The sequence below is a fragment of the Macaca thibetana genome, chromosome 8 (genome assembly GCF_024542745.1).
Source record: "Macaca thibetana thibetana isolate TM-01 chromosome 8, ASM2454274v1, whole genome shotgun sequence".
In the NCBI taxonomy this organism is placed as follows: Eukaryota; Metazoa; Chordata; class Mammalia; order Primates; family Cercopithecidae; genus Macaca; species Macaca thibetana.
This window is the reverse complement of record NC_065585.1, coordinates 128,454,102-128,475,587: the sequence shown is the minus strand read 5'-3', so window position 1 is coordinate 128,475,587 and position 21,486 is coordinate 128,454,102. Positions and strand designations below refer to the sequence as shown.

At 37.6% G+C, this 21,486-nt stretch overlaps 1 protein-coding gene across 1 annotated transcript in view; it reads right to left on the bottom strand.

The window, feature by feature from the left end:
• Positions 1–20,543, bottom strand: part of SGCZ (sarcoglycan zeta) — a 1,195,959-nt gene extending 1,175,416 nt beyond the window's left edge. Inside the window, exon 1 of the mRNA XM_050802181.1 lies at positions 19,699–20,543. Within this exon, the coding sequence (XP_050658138.1) occupies positions 19,699–19,737 (39 nt within the window). The 5' untranslated portion in view covers positions 19,738–20,543. The remainder of the gene's footprint in view (positions 1–19,698) is intronic.
• Positions 20,544–21,486: the final 943 nt, after the last annotated feature.

Sequence of the window (21,486 nt, the reverse complement as noted above, 5' to 3'; positions counted from 1 at the left end):
TATCTATTAAATTTTTGTTTCTTTGTGGGTTGAAAGGAACCTTATTTTTAGTGTATAACTTTTTTAAGTTTCTTATCAAGGACTTTGTATTTTTAAATATCTCAATCAACATTTTCGAAAGCATATATACAAATGGATGGAAGAGTTATTTTTAAAAGTCCTATATAAAAGAGACTATTGCCCTATTATAAATAAAATACCCAGAATCTGAGACTAGTTTAGCAGAAAAGTAGTTAAACTTGGTGAGATGTGAAATTAGGTTTTAATGCATGCAAAACACATCCCAATGCATATTTTTAGGTGTAGGCTGATTGACTTTTCTCAGTGTTTAAAATTAAAAGCTGCCTTTAGGCAGTTAAGAACCTTTGGAGAGCTTTTGATATTATTAAACTCAAGCACTTACATTTAGTTCTAACATAAATCCATGCAAAGACCAACACTCTAGTCTCATCCCAGGACAGATTTGAACATGGCCACCTACGAATACTACTGCTCACAGCCAGTTTATCAGCTTTTCTTCCTAGGGTGAACCCGCCACATTACCCACAGGAGTACACTCATTTTTTTTTTACATCCCAATCATGTTTCACTCATTTCACCAGCCCTCATGAACATACTAACAATAATTGATGCATGGATAGATAGCTCTGTGCGAAACATTGATGAATGTACCCACATAACTATCCCATTACAGTCTCACAATCTATATGCAGTAGGTACAATTATTAATCTCATTTTGCCATTTGAAGGAATTGACATTTAGTAAAGTAAAATGACTTACCCAAGGTCACACAGCCCACAAGTGGTGCTGAAAATGAATCCGTGCCTATGTGGTACGAAAGCTGGACAAAGAGTGTGAGCGATAACTGGGTTCTCAAAGATCATTAGATTACATTAGTTTTCTCCTTCAATGAACAGGCTGCAACTCGTTTTACTCCGTGTTCTCCGTGATCAGGAAGGTAAAGATCTTTTCTACTCAAGTCAAATTCCAGTCAATAACTATATATTGAGTACTTTTATGAAAGATACTTGGCGTATCATAATATGTTTATTTATTAATCATAATTTAAATTCATGTCTTTTCAGAGTTTAACATGCCATGAATTTAACTTTCTCAGGGATTATACATGGGGATTATTGTCATGATACTATTTTCCTTTTTCTTGTGTTCCTTCACATATATATATATATTTAAGTATGTGATTTGCATACAATGCAAACACAATCTTGACTGTGCTCAGTTAAAATACATTGCTGAGTCAATATAATCCATAAAAGTTGATGCATCAGACATATCAACTGCAGCTTCTGCTTTCATAAACTATCAGTTATTTCCTATTATTCATTGATCAAGAATCAGAAAGCCAAACTCAATACAATGGTCATCTGAGAAAGATGTGTTTTTCCTTTTATGTCTATGATGGGAATTTTATCCCATGATGCAATATACTGGGAATTTTATCCCAGACTATGATGGGAACTTTATCCCGGGATGTAGTACACTGTTCATATTCCATTAATTTTATTATGCAATAGCAGAAGGGGTCTTTGGATCCTGAGTAGATGAGACATTTACCTGAATGCTACTATTCACCTCATCTAAGTGAATACAGAAGGAAACAGGAGGTGTCACTAAGGAGAGATGTGTACTAGGCATACAGATCATTCCCTATCACATACTCACTTATGTCTCATTATGAATTTGAAGGGGAAATAGCAGTGAGATCAGTTTTACAAAACAACTTTCATTCAAAGGTGAATTAGTTAAACAAATATTCCTGAAATGCCTATAGTGTGTAATGCTCTGTTTTTAGGTGCTTGGGATCAGACAAACGAACAAACAAAAAGTGTAAAAATACTTTGATGGTAGTTGTAGAAAGAACAGAGAAAAGCAGATATTCATTTGTTAAACAAAATTTTTAAAAACGGTATACAAATTGTTCTAACAATGCCTTTGAAATGCTTGGATCTATAATATACATATAACTAACAGATATGGGTCTTAAAATAATTTCAAGGACAAACTAAAAATACCACTGCCTACAAGCATACTTAACAATTGAAATCATAGAAAAAAATCACTTTCCTCAACATAGTCTAAACAATATACTAAAACCAAAAGTTTTTGAGGTCATTAATAGATGTGGAAGTAGTATTTCAAAAGCCAGTTTTATAGCTCTCTTTGGACAAACTGATGTTTATATACATCAATTCCTACTCCAAACTTCCTGCTATCTAGTCTTATTACATTCAGTGTAAGAATCAGAGATATAATAGAAAGCATGTTTTCTTGATATTGGTTACCCACAACAATGGCTCACTGGAATGAAAAAGAATGTGGAGACATCAAAGCTCCAGGCCCTTGCAAATGACACCCTGCCTTGCCCCAGTTCTACCTGCTCGAGCAATTGTGATCTAAATTAGAGATAAGAGGAGCCTTAAGCATCCAGTTTCTGGACCAGTTAGACTCAACTAGAGTAGAAATTCTTATAAAATTACATCAACTAGTTCAACCATTGTGAAAGAAAGTGTGGCAATTCCTCAAGGATCTAGAACTAGATGTACCATTTGACCCAGCGATCCCACTACTGGGTATATACTCAAAGGATTATAAATCATTCTACTATAAAGACACATGCACACGTATGTTTATTGTGGCACTATTTACAATAGCAAAGATCTGGAACCAACCCAAATGTCCATCAGTGATAGACTGGATTAAGAAAATGTGGCAGGCCAGGCGCGGTGGCTCAAGCCTGTAATCCCAGCACTTTGGGAGGCCGAGACGGGTGGATCACGAGGTCAGGAGATCGAGACCATCCTGGCTAACATGGTGAAACCCCATCTCTACTAAAAAAAAATACAAAAAAACTACCCAGGCGAGGTGGCAGGCGCCTGTAGTCCCAGCTACTTGGGAGGCTGAGGCAGGAGAATGGCGTGAACCCGGGAGGCGGAGCTTGCAGTGAGCTGAGAACTGGCCACTGTACTCCAGCCTGGGCAACAGAGCGAGACTCCGTCTCAAAAAAAAAAAAAAAAAAAGAAAAGAAAAAGAAAATATGGCACATACACACCATGGAATACTATGCAGCCATAAAAAAGGATGAGTTAATGTCCTCTGTAGGGACATGGATGAAGCTGGAAACCATCATTCTGAGCTATCACAAGGACAGAAAACCGAACACCACATGTTCTCACTCATAGGTGGGAATTGAACATTGAGAACACTTGGACACAGGGTGGGGAACATCATATACAGGGGCCTGTCATGGGGTAGGGCATGGGGGGAGCGATAGCATTAGGAGAAATACCTAATGTAAATGATGAGTTAATGGGTGCAGCAAACCAACATGGCACATGTATTGCTATGTAACAAACCTGCACGTTGTTCACATGTACCCTAGAAGTTAAATCTAAAATTAAAAAAAAAAAAAGAAGAAAACTACATAAGCAAATAATTACACTTACTCTAAGAAGTTAAAGTCAACATGAAAAGCCCAAAGTTCCCCTGGATTTGGGAAGAAGGGTGCATTAAAATACACTTAACTGCAAATGAAAGAAATCAAACTAAGCTAAAATGGAAGCGGGGGAGTGGGAGGTTGAAGAGAGCTAGAGAGTAAGAGAATAGCACAGGACCCTAGAAAGAGCAGAACTCTTTCTCTCATCTCTAATCTGCCTCATTCTTCTTCAGCAGCAGGTGGCCACAGCTGTGTACTGCACTTGGTGAACTGAATGATTAGTTTCCAAATTTTCACTGAAAACTCTAGCAACACTAAAAACCAGGTCTATCCTATCATCGGCTAATTCAAAAATTCCAGCAGGGGTGACGCTGCCTCCCTAGGATGAATATTTGAAATCTGTGAAGACATTTTTGGTGTCACAGTGACTGGAAGGATTACTACTGTCATACGGTAGGAAGAATCCTGAGATGCTGAAAGCCCATCAAGGCGTGTAACAGTTGTCGACGATTCTACCTGAACCCTAAGTCCATTTTATACTTTTTTAAAAACAAAATTTAACTCATCTTTGCACAAGTAACTGATTGTCCAGGAATACAACCTTTGTGTAAATGGAGAGAAATGCTGTATTTCATTTTGTTCAGAAGTTACCAGGAGTACTTCAAAAAATATCGTGTCACCATCTGCAACAATCTTCATGGAATCTGAGTGGCCCACACAACGCATCTCTGTGAGTCTTCCATTGTAGCTTTTGCATGTTCTGTGTCCTAGCACTTATATTTCAAAATGCATAGAAAGCATAGAATTACATCATAAAATTATTTCCTCTTACTCACTTTTACTCCTGCTTCGTAATTAGATCATAATATTGGTTAGACCATGAAAGCATTTAAAAGAGAATCCAGAAGATGGTTTTGTAAAAATTACATGCAAGTTATATTGCCAAAGCATTTTATATTCTAAAGGGGGCTAAATAAAACATATTTGCTTTAACATGTAGGATATTGGATGCAATAAGGTTAAAATTAGGTTATGTCATCCATATTCCAGGGAGAGAGAATCTCACTGGTCCAACTTGGGTCAGGTATTTCACCATCCCCCAAGCAGTTCTGGCTAAGTAGCCAGACTCAAGAAGTTAAAACATAGTTTTCAGGAGTCCATCATTAATGACAAGGCTTAACTGGGAGGCACCTCTGCTTTTTCTGTCATGGAAAATATTCCTACCTATGAAAAAAACACCGCTTGAGGGACCTGCCTGGCTAACAAACCTGATAAATCAATTAGTGCCTACATATTAATGCTTACAAATGATTTAATGTATTAGCTTTTACCAGTAGTTGTCTATCAGAGAATTAGAAGGAATTGTTCACAATCATGTATTTTAGCACCTTCATTTTGCACTTGTGGTAAATAATTATCTTTACAAGGGTTTGTGTGTGTGTGTGTGTTTTTAATACATCCCACATTGCTTGGCTGATCAAGGTCTTAGAAGTCATGATGCTCTTTATGGCTTCCAAAACTTTCATTTATCAAGTTTAAATACAGAGTGTGTGTGTATATGCGTGCATGTGTGACTAAATGAGAGAAACCTTATTTTGCACAGAGAAGCAGTAGTACCCATTAACAATTAAAAACAACAAATGGAAAGTAAATGTAAAACTGATAATTGCCAACATTCAATTTTAGTTACAAATTGCATGAATTTCATGAAAGCATAGTTTGATAGCCACTCTTTTAATTCAAAAACTGATGGAAATCATGGAAGTTTCAGACAATTTGGGAAATATTTTTCCAGATGGTAAGGAGATTAGAGAATCTTAAATCATATTACATGGGTTGCTTTCTATTTTACCAACACTTAAAGCATACCTTATGATGCCTAAGAACCAAATAGTTTCTGGATAATCTGAAATTGAAATAAACTTGGTTTACTGTCATTCGTTTCTGGAACCCAACACCAAAGATATGGAAATTAAATAGAAATTTCTCCCTAAGCTAAGCACTATAATGGAAAATTCAAAATCAACTACATGATAGAAAGTTTACAGTAAGAACTCAGCTACAAAAACATAGCTTCCACAATATTTTGGTATATATCACTTCAAAAGTTGGCCTCAGAAATCCAAAAGGAACATTCTTCCACCTCACACAAAGATGACTTCTTGTGTGATTACCACATGGTAATAATCTTATTTAAAAAACCTAGAAATATGTAGTAAATCACTAGTCCCAGTAACTTTTTACCATTTACTTTGTTATTTAACATGTGTTTTAGTTTTGTACTTGATCAAGTAACCAAAACAGAAGACTAAAAGAGATGGTGCTATTTCCACCAATTTAAATTTCTGGTCAGACACCAAATATTGCCAAATATATATCAACAAGGATGTAATAAATATCTAACATGTATCCATGATTTGGTAGAGAACATGAGATATATAAAACACAGACAATCCATAATCCTCAGTGTTTTTACTAATTACATTTTGCACATTTCAGACAGTATGCAGTCATTATAGAATATGTATTTTAAAAATGAGAACTAGAAAAGGTGCAGTAAAATCATTATGGGTTGCAGTTGCCAGTGAAATGCTCCTTTTTTTAGTTTTGTTTATTTATTTATTTTATTTTATTTTTTGAGAAAGAGTCTCTCTCTGCCACCCAGGCTAGAGTGCAGGGGTACAATCTCGGCTCACTGTAGCCTCCACCTACCAAGTGATTCTCCACCAGGTCCAAGTGATTCTCCTGCCTCAGTCTCCCCAGTAGCTGGGATTACAAGCACGGGCAATCACACCTAGCTAATTTTTTGTATTTTTCTTAGAAATGGGGCTTCATCGTGTTGGCCAGGCTGGTCTCAAATTCCTGACCTCAAGTGATCCACCCACCTCCATCTCCCAAAGTGCTGGGATAACAGGCACAAGCCACCACGCCCAGCCAAAGGCTTCTTTAAAAAGATTATATAGTAGTTCTTACATAAACCCTATTTATAACAGACTATATTTTGCTTCTTTCACAAAGATTCAGGAAAGTCATAGAATACCAACGTGGATAATTTTTTTAAAGACACATTATAATAAAATTGAAGAACATTAAAAACTAAAAGAAGGGATTAACATCTGATTTCTCATTAGCAATATGAGAATCAAGAAGACTGTGTAATACTTTTAATATCCTAAGAGAAAATACCTGTTCATCTAAAATTGTATATCCAGAAAAAAAATTATCAAAAGCTAGAGAAAGAAAAGGGCTTTATCAGACTATCAAGAAAAGTGAGTTTGCTACTATCATATGAACTTCAAATAAGAAAGAAGTGATTTCTGGGATAAACGGAACTGATGAACTAAAATGGCAGAAATAAACCCAAATATATCAGATACTACAATAAATGTAAATAAGCTAAATGCAGTAAATAGGCAAAGCATTATCCAAATGAATTTCTAAAATCTAGCTATATGCTGCTTTCCAGATATATCTAAAATGTGAATACACAAAAAGCTTCAAAATAAAAGAATGAAAATAATACTTACCAGAAAAACTAGCCAAAATAAAGCTGGATAATGGTATAGTGATATTCATAAAAGCTGATATAGCTATATTAAAATCAGACAAAATGAACTTTATGGCAGATTTCGTTAGCAGAGATGAAGAAAATCATCACATAAAAGTTTAAATTCACCAGGAAAATATAATTTTAAACTTATACGTATCTTGTAGTCTCAAAAATTTAAAGCAAACATTGAGAAAGCTACAAGAAGAAATAAATGCATTATCTAAACAGTAAATTTTAACATATGTCTAATTTGTAGTTTAAACAAAATAGAAAGATTATGAAAAATTAAAACAGCACAAATAATAAGCTTAATCTAATGGACATATATAGGAATTAATCCCCAACAAGTGAAATCATGCACACTCTTTTTAAGGAAACTCAGAATATGTACAAATATTTACTTTATACTGGCCCCTTAGCAATTTTCAACAAACTCCAAATGACTGGTATTACGCAGGACCTTTTTTTTTTCTACCACAGTACAATTGAGTTAAAAGTGTATAATGCAGCTAAATGTCCCAAGTGTATAGGAACACAAAAAAAGATATATCCATCTCTTCCTAGGACTAGTTACTGGTCAATAAGTAGGAAATATCTAAGAAAAGAAGATGTATTTCAGACAAGTACATATGCAATATTACAACAGAAGGAGAGGAACTGGCATGATCAAAGAGAACTTAGTCATTCAGTAGAATGTGTGTGAGTGTGTGTCTGTGCACGCACATGCACATGTTCACATAATGGAAAGTACAAAAGAGAGTACTCATAGCCTGGAAATTAGCAAGCTCTGTATCATGTTATATCGTATTGAGGAGTGTGGATTATAACATAAGTAATGGGAAATGACAATGAATTTCAAACATGTGAAGGACACATTATTTTATTCATAAAGGAAAATCTGAAAGTATGGGATATGACTTGCTTAGGGACTGGCTGGACAGAGGGAAAGTAGTTGAAAAGTGTCAGGAAACCAGATGGTTCCTTAATAAAGAAGAATGTCCCTCTGGAGAATCATGGACAGGTCTTGCCTCCTAAAATCCACCCACTTTGCAAATTACATTTTCTTATAAAATACCTCACTATCCATTGCTATCAACAGGCATCTTTAGTTAGATTTTGCAATTCCATGCCTACTTTGATCTATGCATATCTATGTTACCTCAATCTTACTAGTCCACATTGTAACCCCCATAGAACAGCTAAACACAGCTATGATGATTAAGTAACTTCTACTGAAAGACTAAGATAACAAGGGTAAAATAATTACAAAGTCCTCTAAGCAACATATTTACAGGTAACTAACAAACCAATACATTGAGTGTAATACACATCTCAGAATTAAAATATTGTGGTCTTCCTTGAAAAATCCTTCAGACCTATCTCCCTACTTACTTAGCTGCCTCACTGTGTTAGCATACTGTCTTTGGGCCACCTCTCAGGGACAGAGCTGTCAAATTCCCAAAGGCAGATAATATTTTTGAATATAAGAAATCTGATCAAACTGTCAAAAATAGAGAAAATCAGCTAAGGAAATTGCCAAGCATAACTCATGGTTCTGGGAGAGCGTAACTCAAAGATTTCATCAAGACAGAAAATCAAAATTGATCATTATTATCTCCAAATAATCTGTGGTTTTTTCCCCCAACCTGAACATTTTAGTCTTCATCAGTAGCTACTATGAAATTTAACTTCCAGGGGCCATCTTTTTCTCATTTTTGAGGGTACCCTTTAGCATTTTTACAGACTTCTAAATCCCACTGCATCAAGCATCAGGCCCACCCTTGGTGTCCCAGTTTCCACTCTTACCCAACTTATTCTAAAATGACTTGTGAAAATTTAAGAGAGAATACATAAATCCCTTCATGGCAATTCCAAACCCACCCTGAACCCTGAGCTATATCACAGTAGAATTCACTGTAATATGGCCAGCCTCACTGCAAGAAATACATATATATGTCTTAGGATAAAACAGATTAGAAAAGGTGAGGACTTGGTCTAGGGTTCTAACAAGATGTGTAGAAGGAAGAAAGCACACTATACAGTGTGATGGTCTTAATGACCAGTTGGATGTATGGAATGATGACAAAGGATAAGTAGAGCAGGATCTTCTGAGCTCCAGCTTAGATGCCAAAGTGAATGGTGAAACACTACCCAAGTCAGAGAATACACTACAGGAGGGGCAGACTTTACAGAGAATGAAAGGTGTCCTCCAATTTGTTAGATCAGGGTGACTGCAAAGCATCCAGGTAAAGATTTCCAGTAGATTGCTGGATATTGGAGAGGTGTGCTTGTAACCCAAGAGAAAGGTGGGAGGTGCCCAAGCAAAACCAGGCATCATCACCTTGTAAGTAAAAGTACAAACTACATGAGTAGATGAGAATGTCTATGGAGCATATGTAAAGAAGGAATAGAAAAATACTACAGACGAAATCCCATATAAATTTTATGTATAAACAGAATTTGTGTATATCTCATGGCATACACAAAGGAACTATTAAATGATTTTGAGAGTGAAAGATCAAATACATAAATAGTCATAAAATGCATATACATAAAGTATTTTAAAAGTTAAATTCTTGCTAAGAATTCAATCATGTACATACGAAAGAGTTCTAAGCATTACACCAACTAATACCACAACGAATCACACATCTTGTAATGTAAACTTTTGACATTACTTAAAGAGGAAATAATATCTGTTAAGTCAAATGTTCTTTTGGGGTAGAAACATAACGTTTTTTCTGTTTATTTTTTATTTATTTGGAGTCATTCTTTCTCTCTCAAGCTATAAACTGCTGTTAACATTCCCAAATCGTAGCTGATGTTTTTTTCTTATTATTTTTATTCATTTCTACTGTGACACTGTTCGTCAATAAGACAACAGGTGAAAAAATGAGATTTCAATTGTCTGGATTTTGATTGCATTGCACGTGTTGGAAAACACTGAAGTACAACTCCACAACTCTGAATAGGCACAGAGTTTACAAATAAGATGGACAGAGCATCTCACTAAATGTCAGAAAGCTGAGACTGAGAAGACAAAAAATTACACTCTGAGCATGTTCACAGATAATTTTCACAATTACAGAAGTCTATGAATGTCAAGCCAATGTACAGCACTATTTAATTGTTTAAGGCAGCATGTCATCATAAAATGCTGAAACTTTACCATGGCTTAAATCATATCTTTCCAAAAGTTTCTGAAATTCACTTTGAGTAGAAATATGGAACAGATGTTGGGGAAAAAAAGTTGATACTTGCAAATCTTAAACATGTTAAAGTCAGTTGTGTTTTTATTTGTTATACCTTAAGAGCTATTAATGTTTTAGGAAATAAATGAAACAAATACATATGTAACAGTATGTTCATATTTATAAAATGAAAGCAGGTTTGTATTGTAAGTGTACTCAGTAGCTCTTAAAAGATCTTCAGTTGTCCTTGCCGCACGCCAAAAATATGTTTAACTTAATCCACCTGTGTATTTCACATACTGTAATTACTAAATGCTCATAATTTCTCCCAGGGATGATTTAATAATGAGGAGCTTTATCATTAAGACACAACACTGTGCACAGAGCTGATTATTCACGGAACCATGACTGAGGCATCAACTTTAAGAAACTTGATGAGATGAAATACAATATATAAAAGTAACTGTCGCCGGGCACGGTGGCTCACGCCTGTAATCCCAGCTCTCAGGGAGGCAGAGGCGGGAGGATAGCTTGAGCCCAGGAGTTCGAGACCTGCCTGGGTAATATAGCAAGACCCCGTTCTCCACAAAAAGGAAAAAAAAAAAAAAAAAGTAACTGTCTCTGCTGCCTGGAACAAGCAGCTGATCAAAACACTGATTTGTATAAAGTAGATGTGAAAACATTAAACACGATGTTGATTAAAATGAGCTCACTTATTTTTAACTTTTTCTAAAATAATGTCTCTGCCCTAGACAAAAGTAACAGACAATAGAAACACAGAGATTTAGAAATACAGGTGATCATTCACTACAAAGGCCAAATTTGAGAGCAATAAAAAAGTAATGATTTAAGACAGAATGCCTTAGAACAGGTAGAGGTGTTAACCTACTTGTTAAATATCAGTCTTGTACTTTAGATATATAGTGGCTTTCATTTTGTGGCACAAAAGTTCACCAATTACACAACTAACATAGACAACTGAAGTCATGCAGACAAAAACTGGATACACACAGCACAGTTAAGCTTTATAACCTTCACAGCTCTTGACAAATTTTTTTAAAATGCAGGCTGGGCATGGTGGCACACACCTGTAATCCCAGCACTTTGGGAAGCCAAGTTCAAGACCAGCCTGGCCAACATGGTGAAACCCTGTATCAATAAAAATACAAAAATTAGCCAGGCATGATGGCGGGTGCCTGTAATCCCAGCTATTCAAGAGGCTGAGGTGGGAGAATCACTTGAATCCAGGAGGCAGAGGTTGTAGTGAACAGAGATCGTGCCACCGCACTCCAGCCTGGACCACAGAGCAAGACTCCATCTCAAAAAAAAACACATAGTTATAAGTTCTGCAGAAGAGATGTGAAATACTGAAGCACATCTACTGAAACATGAAGAGTATCTAAAAAACGTTTTAATAATTTTAAGTGTATAAATATTTATTTATTACTACTAATTCTTTATGAAAGCATAATAATAATTTCAGAAGTCAAAAATATTATGAGATCAGGAATTTAAGATACAAGTATTTTGTTGAAGATGGACCACAAATCTGCTCCTAAGGTAAAGGGGAACTAATTTAAAGTGGAAAAACACTATCAATTTTAAGGTGAAAAAGATTTAAAAATTAAATGTCAATCAGTTGCTCAGGAGTACAACTAATTCTGGTAGTAAGACTAGATAGAACTTTTATCTCATGCATCTCATGTTGAGGGAGAGTTTGAAGGCTAGAACATGATTCAAGAAATCTTGAGGTAAGCAATTATTTCCTCGAATTAGTTTCTCCTTCTGTTTTGCATTTTAAAAGCCCTCAAATACTCTGAGTAGACACAGACTTGTGGAATCACAATGATAACAGCATTTTCCCATTCGTGACATTGATTTATTATATCATGTTTCACAAAAATGTTCTCACTCATGGCAGCTGAATTGGTTGCTTCTACTCAAGAATGGAAAGAATCAAAGGCTCTTTTATCTTAGGTAGATAACATGTATTTTTCTAGCCATTCTAAAGAAAGATGTGAGTTTAAAAACAAGTGTGGAAATAAGTTAGATAATAATGTGTGAGTTAGTAATTGAAGCATTGCATGCCTCCAGCAAAGACAAATATAGTAGGCTCTTAGTTCTTATAGATTTAAGGTTTGCATTTTTAACTATTTTGAAGTAACCCGGAGGGTGCGTGAAGAGACGTGAAGTGTTGAGGCAAGTTCACTGAAACATTATGCAAATAATTAACAAATATCAACCAATGGCGATTTGACCAACAACTAAAATAAGTCACTATGAATGAGGATACTAGTAAAAAAAAAAAAAAAAAAAAAAAAAAAAAAAACTGTAGCGTGAACCACTACTCTGCAACAAGAGTAAATACTATGATGGTAGCTCAAATACTGTCACTCTTCTTTGAAATTAGAGTATTAGAGAAATTCAGTGAAACACCTCTACCATCAGAAGTTCTTTAAGAATTCCATGGAATTTGGGCCTGTATATAATAGCACAGGATTTGGAAAGCGAGGACATGAATTTAACTTCTTATTCTATTATCTATTAACCTTGTGATCCTAGGCATTTCACTTGATTTTTCTGAGTCTCCATTTTGGTATCCATAAAGTGAGAAGATAATATTCAGCAGAAAATCTTCTTCTGATGTTCAAATGAAGATTTGCAGAATGAAAGAAACTACATAAACTATATCAATGTGAAAATAATTTCCTTTGAAGAAATACAAAAATGTCATTTTTGAGCCATAGACTCTGAGCCCTGGAAGATAATTCGAGATTAACTGGTTCTGAGACTTTTACCTTCCATTCTTCAGTCTACAGCTCTTGCCAGGGTCCCAGAGTCAACTGCACATGCCAAAGGCAAGTATGGAGAGAGTCCCCAGACTGTCTTGAACCAAACTTCCCTTTCACTGGAGTTAAATGTCAGGTTGTTTAAAAGACGTTGAACACATTCTTCAACTGTGGCTAAAAATGATTATGACAAAACCCTTTCATCAAATCTAATCCCCACCTTGCAATGACTGAGAAACCCTTGGTCAAGAAAGCTTGAGGACATACCCAAGGTGCCACTACTGGTGGATGGCAGAGCCAGGGTTTGAACAATGTCTTCCAAGTACTACTCTAACCAGGTCACCACCCTTTCCACTGCACAAATGAATTTCCTCAAAGGCTACAATCTGTTAAGAGTGTGAGCTTTTGTACTTTGCATGCTTCTAAATTCTAACTGCTTCGGAGCTCCATTTTAGTGTGGGGTGACAGTTGGAATTAACTTCTAAGGCTGAAGCTTTAGCCCCTGTTTCCCTGATGTACATTGCCATGGTAATTAAAGATTTTCTGGCTAGATACTAAAATCCTTTATTTTTAAAGGTTTTCTATGTCAACTTTGCATAGAACACTCTAGATAACCTATTTAATACCAACAAAGTGGTATAAAGTGTTCTAAAATCTAATTGTGGCTTATAGTATTTTTCAGTCAACGTACAAACATGTTGTTTAGGAGCCTCAAGAAAACTCTCCAGGCAATTTGGAACAATTTTTAATTTTTAGAATGTGAGGCTGTATAATTCTCTTGGAGGGGTGGTAACCTTAAATTTGCTCATTCTGTGGTTGGCATAGAAGTCTCTCATCAGTTTCACTGAGAATATAGATAAACCCATGTTTCCAGACATTTGCCAAGAAAAAGAAGAGACTTTGAGTAAAATAAAAACTTTAGATATTAATATATTCTCTTCTTTTTTTTTTTTTTTTTTTGAGACAGGGTCTTACTCTGTCACCCAGGCAAGATCTCCACTGGCAAGATCTCAGCTCATTGCAACCTCTGCCTCCCATCTTCAAGAAATTCTCTCGCCTCAACCTCCCGAGGAGCTGGGAGTACAGGCGCACACCACCATATTCTGCTAATTTTTGTATTTTTAGTAGAAATAGGGTTTCACCGTGTTGTCCAGGATGGTCTTGAACTCCTGGCCTCAAGTGATCCACCTGCCTCGGCCTTCCCAAGGATTGGGATTACAGGCGTGAGCCACCATGCCGTGCCTAAAGTGACGTTTATAGAAAATGTGGTAGCTTAATTCTAGTCACAGATGGTTTTAGAAGCTAAGAATTTTATCATAAACCAAGCACAATTCTCAACAAATAAATGTACAAATCTTTACCCTGACATATAAGCATTTACTCATTTAAACAGTTACCAATTTAAATGCATATTCTCAAAAATTCATAGAGATTTTGAACAAAAGTAAATGGTCATTTTCCTTAGTAACTTCAAGTTGTAAGCTCTGCCAAATTGTATTTTAGCTGAAATTCTGAAACAGCATAAGAAACAACTCACTAAATATTATATAAATGTCCCAAAGACAGATGTGGATTTATTATCTTACAGCAGTAAGCCATCTCGTGTAGCTATGATTTTGAGTACATAAATCTTGAAATATTCTTTTTTACTGGGCCTTCAAAATTTGATGTATTTTCAATTGGTAAACTCTAGAGATCAGCAAAATTGTAATAGCCAGGATATAGGTTGGAACATATGCTTAGTAATGACAGTAGACCATTGAAGAGTTCTAAAATACTCATTTGTCCAACTTCCCTCAAATGTATTTTTCTTAATTCTTTTTCTATTCATATCAAATATGTTCCCTCATCCCTCTTAATGGTATAAGCGATGTTTCACTACTGTAACATGACATTAATTTCAACTTCAATTAAACAACTCTATTTCCAAATATTAAAAATTCAAGATATATATATATTTCAAAATAGCTAATAGGGTAAATTTCAAATGTCTCACCACAAAAAATGAGTGATGTGATTAATATAGTAATTAGCTTCATTTAATTTTTTCCACATTGTAGATATATAGTAAAACATCACAGTGTAACCCATAAATGGATACAATTGTAGTTTATCAATTTCAAATGATATTAATTTTTCAAATTAAGGTTACCTGTTGCTAAGTCTTTGTGACTGCTTGCTATTTTGTAAAGAGAATTGGAACTAGACCTAGAGGGAAATAAGTTATGATTCCTTTAGATGTGAAACAAGTCAAATAATTCAGTATTCACAAATACATTTCATCTTTCTCAGCCAAGAAATGAATATATAAGGCAAGCTGCTAAAAATATGCCATTTGTTAGAGAGTACTATTTTTCACTATAGAATGACTAACATAACAAACTACCACCTACTTAGATTCATCAGAAAGCTTCCTACACTGCAGCAAGCTTGACTTCCCTGAGCTGAGTGTCCTATTGATGAAACAAACCAAAAAAAAAAAAAAGAAAAAGAAAAAAAATAGAATTCTTCTCAGTGCCAACTCTCTTATTTGATTGAAATTGTAGATGAATGTACTATGACACTGCTTTAAGACCTCAGCATTTTTAAAATCAATCTTTTGTTTAAATACATATATATATATATATATATATTTTTTTTTTTTTGCTGCATTATCATTTCTCACCCATCCAATACTTTCTTAATGACCTAATTATATTATTCAGGGAAGGTTTTTCCTCACCTATCTAGGGCAAGATTCAAGTTCTTGGTAGATGAAATGTTGGTTAAATTAAACAGAAAAATGAAGCAACAGTGACGGGACTACATTTAGTTAACTCAAATAAGTAATATTATCCCTATTGAAAAGTTGTTTGATGTGTCTCAAGATTAACTATATAGTGTGTAATTTTTGTAACCTGCAAAATAATTCAGAAAATATTCCAGAAGCACACTGTTCATGTTCTGCAAGTAGCAGAAAAAAACCTAATTTAACTTCCAGTCAGTCAGGCCACTAACAGAACAATTCTGACAGATAAATAAATAAAAGCTGGGATCTAACATGACTGCAAAAAATTATACTATACTCATGATGTATTTTATATTTTTGATCTCAAAGCAAGTAACAATTATCCACAAGTACATTCTTAGCATCTGAAAGCATAACTTAATTGCCAAATTAATACAGGTGAATTAGTACCCATATTTTAAAAGATGAGTAAAAGAATCAACAAAGTCATAGACTTTATCATAACCGTTTATTCAGCCTCAATGTCTCTTCTGAGTAAATCTTACATAAAGTAAATTTTAAAGTGTCCGCTCTAAAACTTAGTCGTCTCCTTTTCAGTACATAAGATCAGTAGTTTAAAACAGAGCTAAAATAAAGGCTAAAGCTAGTATTTAAATCTCAACTGCTAAAAGGCACCCAGTACTCTGTAACTCAGATACTCCAGGATGGACGGGGCTTTTTCTAACATCAATATTCATTAACACCCACATTTCCAAAGCAGTAACCCATATTTTGGATTGTTTGATGTTGTTTCTTCTTTAAAGTAAACACCAGGGCAAAATCCAGAGTAAAGTTTATACATTCACTGGACAGAGAAACAGAGATCAAAGGGAAAAGAACACACATTCTTTGGATGAGAACTCTCTCCCTTTTCTTGATCTGTTTCATCAGGAGTTTGTGGGCAGAATAGAAGATGAAACATACTTACCTTCATTAGCAAGTTTTACACACATAACTATATTTCAGTTTTCCATCAAATAAACACTTTAATATGCATATTGTTTAGTTGTAGTAATGGCAGCAATAGCTTAACAATTAGAGCTTATCTTTAGTTTAAAAGTTTGCAAAAGAAAACACTATTTACAATGTACAGTACATTTAAAAAAAATCAATGTTTGCACACCCAGCATGGCAAAAAATAAAAAAATTGTTAAAATCTCAAAGAGAAAATAGTTTATCCCAAATAAAGATAAGTTATCAGAATCTTTCTTTCTTAAAACTTGAGGTAAGCAGCTTCACCTAACAATAACACTAATCATCTAAAACTAAGCTAAACTGTATTTTTATAGTATTATGCACATTTATTTATGTATCCAACCCCAGTAAACTTTTTTTGTGTATTTAAAGCATCATAAAAACCAAAGTTCTGTGTGGATGTGTCTTAATGTAAGCATTATTAGATCATAGGAAAAGTCAAAACATGCAAATAATGCCAAAAACAAGTATCCTAGCTTTTTTCTTCCCTCTTTCCACTGATCACCCTGGGAGGCTCTTCAGCAAGAAGCCACCAGACTTACTTGAACTGGAAAGTCTAAAAAACCAAGCCAAACAACTTCGCTGAAAAGAAGAAATCTAGACAAGTTATTCCACGTGCACTGCATTCATCTCTACAAAGTGTATGTATTTCAGAAGTATTCCACAGCCTTCGTATTCCACAAGTGTCGTCAAAACTGACAACACAAATTTATTCCCCAAACTGCAGGATCTCAAACATTTTCTAATAAGGCTTGACGACATCTCCTCACTTGCCAGTTTTGACTCTCAGAAGTAGCTTGTCCTTGACATAATTTCTCAACAACCTCAATACATCCTTGTATCTAACATGCCTTCATTTCTTCCCAGTCATTGCCAACACACCACCACATGCCCAAGCCTTGCCAGTTCCCTACCCTCTGCTGCCAGGGCACTGAGTTCAGTACACTCTGATTATGAGGATCTCTGGCTTATCTGTGCGGGAAAGGTGACATTAAGCTGAGATCTTCTACTAATACTAGACAGAAGTTTCCCCAGTGGGTTTGCTCTTCTGCTGATTTTAACAACATTGCAGTGGCACTGGGGTTCAGACTGGGGTAAGTTAGGAAACTAAAGCGATTTCAGGGGAAAGAATCACCCCAAATCATTTTCCCCTTCAATTTTTCTTAAGAACAACGCTCTCTTCTGTGTCATACCCTAAAGTTAACCAAAAAATAATCTGGATACTCCACCTCTGCATAAAATACAGATCCACAGTCATTTTCATACATTCTTCTTTGCATCTCAAATAAAATCCACCCCTTCATCCCAAGAGACTGGGATGCTTGGGAAAAAGAAGTAGGGAATCTTTGCAAACATAAAGGCAATGTGTCCTATGGGAGTAGAGCAGAGAGATAAGAGGAAACTTCTAGTCCAGGCCAAGGTCTACTGACTACGACCTTGGCAAAAACACAGAAACTTGTTGGCCAACTTTAAATGAAGCATGAAATCTGCCTCCTCCCTACTTCCCTTTCCCCAAGGAACTCAGTCTTAGGAAGTGGTGTTCTAGGCCTTCTGACTGTCCTCCTTCCGCCCTGGACTGCATCTACAATCAGTGGCAGGGTGATTCTAGCAGGTTCCACTGTTCTCTGTCCCTCCTTCCTTCCGCGTCTATGCAATCTGGGGCGCCCGGAGAACTGGGCTCCGGCGTGCTCCCTGGCCAGGGCACAGGACAGGCTGCAGATAGAGGATTTGGAGCTCTGCAGGGGATTTTGCAGCCTGCCTAGCTTGTCGGACAAACCCATTTCCTTGACATTGCAGGGCAAACCTCTACTCATTTCTCCAGCGGGTGGGGGCTGCCTAGACATTCTCACTGATCAAAGAAGCCAGAATCCCTCTGAACCTCTGAAATAGTAGAGCGTACCAAATGCCTAGGGGTAAAGAAGGGTGGAGGATTTCAATAAAAGAGGTGCTCCCAGTGTCGCCCCCTTTCCCGCTTTTTCGTTTACAATGAGCGGGACATTTAAAGTATTTTGTGGTTTGTTGGTTTTTTTAAGTTTTTATTTATTGTTTGTATATATATACATTTTTGTTTTCTTGAAGGGAAGCAGGCAGCGGTGCCCATAGGCAGAGGGGCGCGTTGTCAGCCCGGATGCTCCCGCCAGGAAGGCGTTCGCGGCCGAGGAGGGGACCCCAGAGGGAGAGGGCGCGGCGAGGGGACCCTGCGGAGCGGCGGGGGCGGGGGGCTCCAGGCGGGTCGGGGACCGAGAGCTGCCGGAGCCCCGCAGATGCCGCCCCTACCAGCCTGGCTCCCGCCTCCCTGCCCCAGTCACCCGACCTGCTCCCGCGCCTGGGGCTGGGGCAGGCTCGTCGTCCCCGGCAGCAGGGGACCCTCTCCAGCCCCAGCACTGCAACTGCGTGGAGGAAACCGTGCCCGCGGGCGGGGGGGGGGGGGGGGAAGGGGGTCTCACGAAGTTCTGGGATAAAAACGGGCTGTCGCTGCAGATGCCTCTGTCACGCGAATCTCCGAGCGGAAATGCACTGTCCCCGTGCCGGGCGGGGGCACAGGCGGGATCGGAGCCGGGGAGAGGAGGCTAAGTGGAGGCGCAGCTCGGACAACTTTGCTGGGAAAGCAGGTGACAGTCGGCAGAGCTGGTGCCGCTGCCTCCCCGGGGAGACGAGTCAGCACGAGGCGCAGGGTCTGCACCCCAAATGCTGCCGTCACGGACCAGGAGGAGGACGGGGTGGCCGCTGGCGGGACGAGCAGGCGGGGAGGGCGCCCAGCCCGGGAGTGCAGCCGGGCTCGGGAGAGCCGCCCTCCGTGTCCTCGGCCCCAGGAGGGGCGCCTGCGCCCGGGTGCGCGTCCCCCCAACGCCCCCTCGCCGTCCCGCGGGATCACCAACTACTCCGCGCCGCTAGAGGAGCCGCGGGAAGGAGAGGGGAGAGCGGGGAGCGCCGAGAAGCGGCCGCGAAGCCCGCCCGGACCCGCACGTACCTTGAGCTCCTCAATGTCCAGGTTCGTTGATCTGTCCATGGAGTGCAACTAAACGAAGTGGAGAGGAACCGGACGAGTGGCACCCAAAAACAATCTAGTCTTTTAGTTTCCAGCTTAAACTCAGCTTTATCCTCCTCCAAGCCCCGGCAGCTCCTCTCAGTCTCATTCTTCGTGGTCACGCCGCCTCCACCGGGTTAAAAATAAGGAAAATAAATAAATAATAATAATTCACTTTGTTTTACTTCCTCAAAGATTTAGTGACAGGTGATCTGTACCGCGGTGCAACACAGCTGAGTCGATTGAAACAGGGGCCAAAAGAAAAAAGGAAAAAGATATCCACTCTATTTAAGATTATTTCTTCTTCTGCAATAAGCTTAGAAACCAGCGAATTGCTGCATCCCGAGAAAAAAAGCTGCTTCCCTGGTCAGCATCATGCGGCAAATTTCAAGCAAATGTGTTCAAACTGAAGAGAAGAGTGTATGATGAAAGCCTTCCTCCGTCAGGCTTACTCTGGTAGCTAATTTAGCTCCAGTCCCAGGCATTAGCAATGATCAATTTCCCTGGCAAGATAACAGAATCCCCGAAGTCCTGCATAGACTTAAAATATGTCTTGTAGCTGAGAGGTATTTTCTCAGTGGGGAAAAGAAGATAATCAAGTCAGAAGGGAACGTTCTCCTTTGAAGGTTATGCTAAAAGAGTTGAGAGAATAGGAGGTGGATCCTACGGAGAGAAAAGAGGGAGAGAAAGAGAGAGAGGGAGAGAAAAATTTTCCTCCTGCTTCGCTGTTTTACTGGCCTTCACCACCAGGTGACTGACTTCGCTTCTCTCTTTCCACAGCCGACACTGAGGGGATTTCTCTCATCTGTCAAAAAGCAACATTTCCTCTCCAGACAAATACTATCGCTGGGTCTTAAAGACTGCCCTCTGTCCGGAATCCACTAGGTGACAAGCATTTTAATTCATTGCGTACGTTGCTTCATCTTCTTCCTGCAGATCTGGGAGGAACATGCCTGTGTGTATCATCCACATGTATTTCAATATATTCACTTTAGATCTCTCCTGCTTTCAGCATCAGATTTTTTAATTTAAAAAAGACTTTTAAAGACAGTGACAGATAAGAATATTAAAGGAAATTTCCTGGAGTGATGCTTTTTGTGATAAAGCAGTCTTTTATTAGAAAATTGTTCTTTACATAGATTCTGACAGGTCAGTGCATTTAACTTGTAGGTTGTAGATTTGGGGAAAGGGTTTGTTTTCTTGTTTTAAATGTCTCTGTAAAAACTTGACTTTTGAAGGGTTTTAAATATTTTTGTATTATTATAACACACAAACTATTGAGACTTAAAGATGTTTACAGATTTGGAAAAGGAGCTGTATAATTACTTTTGTTTCTTAAAAAAAAAAAAAAGTCTTTCTTTTTTTAGGATTTAAATATGCACATTCCAGTCTCATGGTCTCTCTCTAACATCATCTCCGTCCTCTCCCTCCCTGAATTCCAGCCACCTGGTCTACTGGTCCACCTGCCAGTACTGGCTCTTTAATTCCCAATCTTGCACCCTCGTTAAGGACAGCTGTCTCTCCCCACAGTTCTTTATAGGTTTCACATTTATGCTTCTGACTAAAGTCACCTGAGCAGAGAAAAATTTTCCTCAGGTGAATCTCTCAGATATTCTCCTTTATCCTCTTGTCGTAGCAGCATTGTTAATTTATCACTATTTAATGTAGGCCGTTATTATCCATTTGTTTGTATGACTCCTCCAGTAGACTATAAACTCTTGAAGGCATGCT